The sequence below is a fragment of the Nomascus leucogenys genome, chromosome X, assembly GCF_006542625.1.
Source record: "Nomascus leucogenys isolate Asia chromosome X, Asia_NLE_v1, whole genome shotgun sequence".
NCBI classification, from domain to species: Eukaryota; Metazoa; Chordata; class Mammalia; order Primates; family Hylobatidae; genus Nomascus; species Nomascus leucogenys.
The window spans coordinates 90,273,594-90,283,763 of record NC_044406.1 but is presented as its reverse complement, the minus strand read 5'-3'; the positions used below and the strand labels follow the sequence as shown (position 1 = coordinate 90,283,763).

Below are 10,170 nucleotides of genomic sequence, written 5' to 3'. Positions count from 1 at the left end.
TTGATGGTTTCCTGTGAGGCACTAAAGTTTTAAATTCTGATAAAGTTCAACTTATCTATTTTTTGCTTTATCATGGTTTTGGTATCATTTCTAAGAATTTATTAAAAAATACAAGGTTATGAAGATTTATCAATATGTTTTCACTGGAAAATCTAATTGTTTTGACTCACTGTATTGGTGTCTGAGCATTAGATAAAGCAGGCACCTCTCCCAGTCTTCACAGACTGATCTCATGAAGGAGAAGACCTTCATCAATCTGCCCAGCCAGAGATTTTGGAGACTTCTAACTCTTTCCCTCCCCATGAGGAAACAGACAACTGTAGTTTTTGTTCTCTCACTCTGTGCTGAGCCATGGGATTGGGGGAGGATCAATGGTGTCTCTCAGTCCAAGCTGCTGTTTCATTCTCCTTTGGGCATCTGGACTGTGCTGGACCTGTCAGAGCTCCAGGCCTAGCAACACAATGCGATTTCTTTGGTCAGCTTCAGAGAAATTGGGGTGCTGGATGTGCTGGTCGCCTCTTTCCCTCCCTAGGGGAAAGCTGAAAGCTGGAAGTTTTCATCTGCTAGTTTTATGCTTAGTAGGGGCGAGAATCAATGGAATCACCAGCCCAAACCACCACCTCTGTTCTTTCCTGGGTGTCTAGACTATGCTGAAGCAATCAGAGCTCCAAGACGGGCAAGACAGGAGCCAGTCGTCTGGGGAACCCCTTGGTAAAGTAGGGGTACTGGACATGTGAACCAACCCTTTTTATTCCCTGGGTGAAGCTGGAAGTTAGGGAGTTTCCTTCTGACTATATGACACTGAGCTGGGGGCAGGGTATCTAAAAGAGGGTGTCCCAAATCTCCCTATCAACTTATGTGAGTTTGGTTTTGCATTCTCTAAGAGTGCAGGAGCATTTCAACCGGCTTCTGATTTATCACAAAGGAAATTTGTGAACTGTTGCTGAAACAGTGTATTTGTTGGCAAGTTAGGAGAGCTTTCTATAATGCCATCTTGCTGATGTCACTCCCTCGATTTTATTTATCTTTGTTCTAATTTCTACTGTTTCTTTCCTTCTGATAGCTGTATATGTAGCTTCCCCCTTTTTTTCTAGTTCCTTTAGATGTAAAGTTAGGTTGCTGACTTGGAATCTTTATGCTTTTTAAATGTAATTGTTTAAAGCTATAAGTTTCCCTCTGAGCATTGCCTTTGCTACATCCTATAAGTTTTGATAAGTTGTGTTTCAATTTTAAGTCATCTCAGAGTATTTTCTACTCTTACAATTTCTTCTTTGAGCCATTCGCATATGTGGAATTCCAGTTTTCTGTCTGTTATTGACTTCATGTTTCATTCCATTTTGGTTGGAGAAAATGCCTTGTGTGGTTTTATTGTGTTTAAATTTACTGAATTTTGTTTTGTGGCTTCAATATGGTCTATATCCTAGATAATGTTCCATCTGCCCTTAAGAAGAATGTGTATTTTTCTGTTATTAGGTGGGACGTTTTATATATGCCTGTTAGGACTAGTTGGTTTATAGTGTTGTTCAAGTCCTCTATTTCCTTATTGAATGTCTATCTAGTTGTTCTGTTGTTGAGAATAGGATATTAATCTAACCCCACTTGAAGCAAGAAAAAAAGCATAAAAAAGAGAATAAGATATTGAAATTTCCAGCTATTATTGTATAACCATCCATTTCTCCTTTCAATTTGTCAGTTTTTGCTTCACGTAATTTGGGGCTCTGTTATTAGGCGCATATATGCTTAAAATTATAATATCCTCTTGATGGATTGACACTTTATCAATGTATAATGTTCTTCTTTATTTCTATAACAATTTTTATTTAAAGTCCATTTTGTGTGGTATTAGCATAGCCACTTCAGCTCTCTTTTAGTTATTATTTACATGGAATATCTTTTCTCATTCTTTCACTGTCAAACAATTTGGTCTTTGAATCTAAAAAGAGTTGGCTTTAGACAGTATAGAGTTGGATCATGCTTTTTCAAAATCTATTCTGCCTATCTGCCTTCTAATTGGAGAGTTTAGTTCTAATAACCACGTTTTCTAGTTTCTGTATTTGATAACTGTGATATCTGGGGCTTGTCGACCCTAAAGGGACTGCTCCACCCAAGGTTAGCTAATTCCTAGCTATAGCAAACAAGTCAGCTGTGAGCACCCCTTTCATTTGCAAACCAACCAATCCAGAACCCATACCACCAAATATCTCCTTTATCAGACTCTCACTAATATCACACTAATTATCAGCACTAATCACAATAGGGCCAGGTAACAGACAGCTAGAAACAGCCTTTTATCCCTGAGCCATTGAAATGGTTCAAATTAGCCAATCCCAAACCTACCTATCCTGCCACACTTGTTTCTTCACACACACACACACACACACACACACACAAAATAAAAAACCAATAAAGCCTCTTGCCCTCATTTTTTTTTCTTCACTTGCTCTGCCCATGACTGATTCTGGTGGTTCCTCATGTGGCCCTGTGTGTCATGGTATACTTTCTGTTTCTAGGTGTCTGTGATTATAAAAAGTCTTTCTTCATGACAGTCATTTTTGTGTCAGTATATCTTACCATATTTGATTAAAACAAATCCTGGGTACTTTTAAAACATTAATTCATTTACACTTAAAGTAATTATTGACAGGGAAGGATTTACTTCTGCCTTTTTGTTATTTGTTTTCTATGTATCTATACCTTTTTTGTTCAATTCCCCATTACTGCACTTTTCTGTGGTTAATTGAATTTTTTTCTTGTGTACTTGTTTGATTCTGTTATTTCTTTTTTGTATATTTTTAAGTTTTTTTCTTTATTGGTTCCCCTGGGGAACACAATTAACATCTTAACTTCGTAGCACATTTTTCTTTTATATAACGATACCAATTTATTTTCAACACAAGAACTCTATTTTTTATAGCTCCATCCCCCCTTTATGTTGTTATTGTTACAAATAATGTATTTTTACCAAGTGTGCATATTAACATAGTTTTATAATTATTGTTTTATGCATTTGTCTTTTAAATCATATAGGAAAAAAAGAGGAGTTATAAACCATATATGCCATACTACTTGCTTTTATATTTTCCTGTGTGGCTACCTTACTGTTCTTTATTTTCTCATATGACTTTGGCTTACATATCTTATATCCCTTTTTCAGCTTGGAAATCTTGTAAGACTTGGCAGAGGTCAATAAATACATATGCAAATGAATCTACCTTCTATAGTATAAATGTGCCTTAAGTTATTCAATCAATTCCCCATTAATTAACATGAAATTATTTCTATGTTTTGCCACTAAAAGCAATGCTTCCTGCAATGAACATGCTTGTACACATACTTTTCTTTTTATAGATTAGATGCCTGAAAGTAAGGTTGCTTGGTCAAAATGTATGTGTTCTTTTACATTTCCTAGCCTCCCTTGCACATATGTTGCAGCTATAGAATGTAACATAAGACACTTCTAAGGCTTATAAACAACCCCAGGTGATCCTTCTGCTATCCTTCTGGTAACCTTGGAAACCATCTATGCCGTCTGGAATACCAGACTACAGGACAAATGCAGGTTAGATACCCAAAAAAGCAATAGAGCAGAGCCATGCATGAGAGACAATAACCCTCATTGAAATTATGACATGAAAGAATAATCAACTGTTTTTAAAATACAGATTTTGCATTTTTAAAAAATTAACTAAGCATAGTCTAGTCCATCCTAATATACTGATTTAAACACACCTCCAGTTTGGATCTCTTCTTTACAATTAAATACTTACCAGTTTGATGGATATCCATTCAGAAATTTATATATCTCTGTTTTGCATTTTCACTAAAGGTTATCATAGAGAATCAACTGTCTTATTGCCTTTATTCAGCAATATTCCTTGAGATGCTTCAATATACGAATGTCATTCTTTTTAACTATTGTGTAGTTTTTCTTGGTATAGATGAACCACAGTTTGACTATTTTCCGATTGATACCTTAGTCTGTTTTTAATATTTTGGCTCTTACAAACAATGCCACAGTAAACATCATTTTTGCTTTCCTGTGCGTATCTGTAAATATATCTCTACAGTAATTCAATGTAATGGAAGTGCTAGGTTGTATAGTCTGCACATATTTTACTGGTTTATCTTTTTCTTTTCCATTTCTAAAAGCTATTGGGATATTAGGGATATTTTCCCATTATCTGTCATGGTATTACAAATATTTCTTTTCAGGCTATTTCTTGTCCTTGTACCTTTTATATTTTTTCCTTTATAACCTTCGGGTTTCTTTTTGCTTAAGAAGATAATCACTATCACGAGATTATAAAAATTATTTTCTTGATTTTTATTGTGCTATTTCATTTTTGTTTCTCAGACTTTTTTATTTAATCCACTTTGGATACATTTTTGTATATGCGGGGAGTAGGAATCTATGTTCATTTTTCTTCTGATTGAGTATTCCATAACGCTCAATTCTTAGGTTAATTTTTTTTGCAAATACACAAAAGCCTTAAGCAAATATGCATATAGCTAAACATTTGCTCATAACTATGATTACTTTCTTAGGACAAATTCAAAACAGTAGAAATTAGGTCGTAGAATATGAAAAATAGACAGCATTTCAACTTATTGTGAATAGAAGCACAAAAATGGATGCCATTATTTACTCTCTCATTCAGTATGAAAATGCCTACATCTGCAATAAAATTATCATAGTAAACATTTGTTTGCCTATTTGGTAGCAGTATCTTGTCATTTTTATTGTTTCTTTTTAGAATTGTCTTATTGCCTCCTAGTAAAGCTAAATAATGTTTATTCTCCAAATAGATTTATTTGGGTACCCTATTTATATGGGTACCCTACTTACATCCTCTGCAGAATTTTTAGGGTATGATACCCCCATTTTACTTTTTAGGAGCCCCTAATTATCAGTTATTAACCAGTATGGTCTTTGATTATAAGAAGACTCCCTCTGTACAGCCCAGATGAAACAAGGTCTATGATGTTTATCAGGAAGTAGTGGAGACCATGATTTCATGGGAATCCCAAAATGAAGATTCCAGGGCCAAATGCACAGAGATTTTGTCTCAGTGTGTTTGCACGTGTATGTGTGTATATGGAGAGATATGTGTTAGAATTTTACATTTTTTTTAAGAGATGAGGTGCTGCTATGTTGCCCAGGCTGAAATGCAGTGGCTATTCACAGGCATGATCATTGCACACTACAGCCTCAAATTCCTGGGCTCAAGTGATCCTTCTGCCTCAGCCTCCCCAGTAGCTGGGACTACAGGTGTGCACCAGCATGCCTGGCTAGAATTTTGTATTTTAGAAGCACTCCAGATGATTATAATGTAAGGAGATGACTTTTTGAGAGGGGTCAGCTATTTAACATTAGAATAATTTTATAGACTGAATTTGGGGAATAATCTCTTTCTTACTGGGCTCCTTTTAAAAATATAGTTTCTAGAGGAGTTATTGCCAACTTAATGTAATCAGAAGTAAATCTGGGCACTATAATTCTAACTAAGTACACATTTATTGAATACCCACTGTATGTTAATTTATTAAATACCCACTGTATGTTAATAAGATTAATAGATTAATAGAAGTATAATGAAAAAATATGATGTCGTCTTTACTTTGAGGTGCAAAATGTAAAAAATCCTGTTTAGAAATAATGCTTACATTTCTATGCATTTACATATATATGCTTTGTAAGACTAATATATATACTAATGTATATTAAGACTATATATTTATATATACTTATATATAATATGTAATATAGGCATTTATATATTATATATACTTATATATAATATGTAATATAGACATTTATATATGATATATACTTATATATAATATGTAATATAGACATTTATATATTATATATGCTAATATATATTAAGACTATATATTTATATATGCTTATATATTAGTCTTACAAAGCATATATATTAAGCTTAATATATATGTATTAGTATACATGTCCTACAAAGCATATATATTTATATATGTATAAGCACATATATTTATGTATGTATATGCACACATATATTTACATATGTATATGCACATATACATTTATGTGCATGTATACACACACACACACACACACACATCTTAGTCTTATGAAGCATTTTTGCATGTTTCTGGGGAGAAAAAATGAAAAGCAGGGATTTGGTTTTAGATTTGTTTCCTATATCACATTGTGCAATTTACACATCTCCCAAGACTATTCTGAACACAGTAACTCAGGCCTGCCAGGAGCCTTCAGGAAGAGATTATCTCACAAGAGGACAAAGCCTCATTCCTTAGACTTAGAGCAGCAACTCTGAATACAGCATGATGCCTTTGACTTAAATTTATACCCTAGTCCAAATCCCAAGTGGACTCATCACATCTGACTCCTACGGAGAGGAAGGGTCTTGTGATTGAAAACAGATGGGGCTGTTTTGCTAAGGGCTCTGAAAGACACTGTGGCCCAAGCAACCCTAGAGAAGTCCCACCTGTGTTAAATGTCACTATAAAGCACAGAGAAGCTTTAGATGACAAGAGTCAAGAGTTCAACCCACTGACAACTCCAGGGAACTCGGTTGGGTTTTGGCCCTGAATAACTGCAGTGCATCGGCAGCAGTGGGGCCAGCAGAGAGCACAGGGCCCGGCAGAAGAGGCAGCAGTGTTGGGCAGGCGTGGCAGGACCCAGGGGAGGAGACAGGGCTCAATAACAGAGGACTGATAGGGAAGCCCCCACCTCTGCCTACTGGACTTGTTCTGGAGTACAAGTTCAATCATTCCAGGCCCTCTCTGAAGTTATTGGTGTATTCTATAGTGGGTTGGGGTTCTATATGCACAGTGGGGAACAAGATCCCACTGAGCACAGCTGGTTACTTCATCATTTCCTCCCCACAGCAGCCCTGTGAGGCAAATATTTTCCCTATGAAAATACTGAGTCTTAAACGTGTGTATCTGTAATAATTACCAGTTTATTCCTCTGGCTAAGAGATCCAGAGGTAATTGGAGGTTTACATTTCATTTTTACGCTTCTGTTATTGAGAGTTTATTAAGTGTTTCATTGCCTTCAAAGGCGATTGACAAGTTCTTTTACTGTGTCTACTTTAGGGTTTTTTGTGACACAAGTAATATACACACATAAACATGTATTCATTTTTTTGGCAAGTGAGAAGATGCAGATAGGCAAAAAGAAAAAAAGAGATCACACAGAGATTCACTGTTAACCTTTGGTGTATAATAAAATCAGACATTTTCCTTTGCATTATGTCACATAGAAATGTACAAATAAAGTGTACATATATACACACATATATGTACACACTGTTTTGCAACTCGTTATTTTCACTTTGCAATATACAATGAGCATTTTTCCATGCAAATGAATGAGACCTCTTACTAAATGAATAAGATTGGGTCAAAAGATGAGATGTTGACAAGAGTCATATGTAAATCTCAGCAACATCGAATGACTGGAGTAAAATGATAGTAGATATTTATCAAGAAAATGCAGACAAACAGAAAGCAGTGGCAACATTAATAACAGAAAATAATTGAATTGTCAGAGAAATTAATTAAATGGGATAAGGACGGTCCCGAGAATGCCTATGGTTAGAATGCAGAGCCCTAAATTTCTTTCTCAGACCCTTTATCTCTTCCAAACACCTTTCCATCTCATCTCCCTCCCTTGTCATTTCTTCATCTTTAAAATGCCTATAGTCTATGTCCTCTTTAAATTCTTCGAGAGACTGAAGCAGCCTCTGTCTAAAATTCCCTTCTGTTTGCTGGCGTTCAAATTCTCCATAGGGGAGTTCTTCCTCCCTCTTTGGCACGCTGCACTTTGGCTTTCCTTCGTTTTCTTTGCAGGGTTTTTGCATGATGTTGTTGTTTCCTGCTTAACTCTAGGGAGAAAATGTAGAGACAAATTGCTTCGTTACTTTTGAATTACGATTGTCAGTTTCTCTCTGAGGCAGGATACTTTACCATCCCTGCCCCGCAGGTCCAGACCTCATAAGTCTGCGGCAGCTCCCTCCACCCTCTCATCTCCCCCTTTTCTCCCCTCCCACCTCAGGAACCCACCATTTCCCCAGCAGACAAGGCTAATGGCCTCTCCAATGGGCGGGAGAGGCAGAGCAGAAAAGGAGATGGACTGCGAAGCCGCAAATTTCGCCTAGCTTTTGCCCTTCCCGACTCCTATCCTCAGAGATCTCAGTCTATGTGCCTCTCTCATACTGACCTGTGCGGGGTAGTTTCCTGCTCTTTTTCTTTTTTTTTTTCCTTTTTTTTTTTCCTGCTCTTTCTCTTTCCCCCAGATGTCTGTGAACACAGACCCTGGGATCTGCAAACAAAAAGGAAGGGGCGGGGAGGAAGGAGCTATCAGTGGATCAACCAGCTCCAGAGACAAGACAGACGTTATTATTTTGAACCTGGAATTCTCATCATCACCGTCAACGCCCCCCGGATTTCTACCTCCTGGCCCCTCCTTCCTGTCTCTATCCTTTCCTTCAGGATTTCCGTTTCCACTCCCCACTCCTCACCCTCAGGCCTGGGCCTTGCGAGGCCCGCGTCTCCCTCCTTCGCCCCGTCCCGCGCCCCACCCCCCTACCACAGGCCGGCATTGGGTGAGGTGAACTATTTTCAAATGATTTCTAAATTTCTGTTGTCTCCATCCCGGGGTTTCAGCCTTTCTCCACACACCAACCCATACCCCAGGCCTAAAATTTTCTCTTAACAAAATTGGAGAAAGACGAGGAGAAGGATAAAAAGAAAGCATGCCAGGGTGACAGAAGCCGATTATTTCAAAGCTATCACTAAATCTCTAGGTGTCTCTCAAAAGATTTCGACCTACCCCCTTGCTCCCCCCTGCAAAAGATACAATTATCTCTGACGATTTTGCAGCGGTTTTGGGAAAGCAAGCCTGGACCTATTCCAGTCATTAGATTCACCCACTACTGCCTCAGGGGTCCAGTGGTTCCTTCACTCCAACCTGCTGGGATTTAAGGAATTTACCTCTTCCTTCCCTTGGCCACAAGCACGCACGGCACGCTTGTCTGCAGGGCAGTAAGGAGCTGGTACCCAGAGGAGAAAGAAGCCCGGGAATATAAGGACTTCGGTTCACGTCAGCTCCTGATCACGTGAGGATTACGTCATCCCCCATCTCTGGTCCCCACTTTCCCCTCCCACTAGCAGCGCTGCAGAAGTGGACCGGCTTACAAACCTCCCACCCCCGACCACACCAGGCCCCGTCACTCATTTTTGTCTTTGCTAATTCCAGAGGTCAAAAGTGGCCCCTTCTCCCTGTGGTCAGAATTTGCTTCTCTCTGATTACCAGGGAGGGGCTGCATTTTCCCAAAGTTATATTAACCATTGTTACTTTTTTGTGGTTGTGCTGAGAGGGAGGATTACTTATCCTTTTCTAAGCTACAAGAAAAGAAAAGTGGCAGTCTCCTCCATCCAGTCTCCCCTTAGCCACTAATAGCCATCATTTCCCTTGCAGTCCAATCCTTGAAACCAGATTGGAGGGAATGGGGTGAATTAGGAAAGGAGGTAATGATTTGGATTGTGCTTCTTACTTTCGTTTTGATAACTTCTTATTCTTTTCCAATTTTTCCATAAACTTAATATATACTTTTAATAATCAGAAATATGATAAAGATATGTACATTTGGAAAAAGATTCAAGATAGGAGGATAAAAAGGCCAGCCACCTGTTTCTGCTGCTGAAGTCATAATATAAATATAGACCCTTTAGGTGACACATTTTTTGAAGTTTAAGATGTACAGGTCAGTTGGAACCTACTCTTTTGAGGGGCTCCTGGGCATGTGAGGTCCTTCCATTAGGTGAGTCACTGAGACCATAATCCTACAGCACCTTGCCCTTAGATTTCCAGATCGCAACCGTAAGTCACAAATTTTTACTAGTTTGAGCTCAGTATCATGCCCTCTTTCTTCCAGTTTATACCATACACATAACCCTTTTTTCTTCAATACTGTACCCCAAATATCCCAACTTTTTTCAACACTGTCATTCAGAAAAGAATAGTTTTTCATTTTCCCTAGACATCTCCATCCTATTTATGTTTTCCATGACCTTATTTAGCCATACTGATGTATTGAAAGCTACTTGTAGTACTAACAAAAATTAGTCACATTTAGCCACCCAACACACTAAACTTTTTGT

The 10,170-nt window shown here is 37.9% G+C and overlaps 1 protein-coding gene across 3 annotated transcripts; it reads right to left on the bottom strand.

Moving 5' to 3' along the window:
• Window positions 1-6,945: 6,945 nt before the first annotated feature.
• TCEAL7 (transcription elongation factor A like 7) lies at window positions 6,946-9,097 on the bottom strand. 3 transcript variants are annotated; one of them, XM_030806773.1, is made up of 3 exons: window positions 9,001-9,097; window positions 8,228-8,329; window positions 6,946-7,892 (listed from the first exon to the last, which is right to left on the bottom strand). In XM_030806773.1, exon 3 carries the CDS (start codon window positions 7,866-7,868, stop codon window positions 7,566-7,568), a length of 303 nt encoding a protein of 100 aa, XP_030662633.1. In that variant the 5' UTR covers window positions 7,869-7,892; window positions 8,228-8,329; window positions 9,001-9,097; the 3' UTR covers window positions 6,946-7,565. The 3 variants fall into 3 exon arrangements, with proteins under 3 accessions (XP_030662633.1, XP_030662634.1, XP_004092526.1); XM_030806774.1 differs by having other exon boundaries at window positions 8,228-8,383; window positions 9,001-9,091; XM_004092478.3 differs by lacking the exon at window positions 8,228-8,329 and having other exon boundaries at window positions 9,001-9,078.
• Between the last annotated feature and the right edge of the window lie 1,073 nt (window positions 9,098-10,170).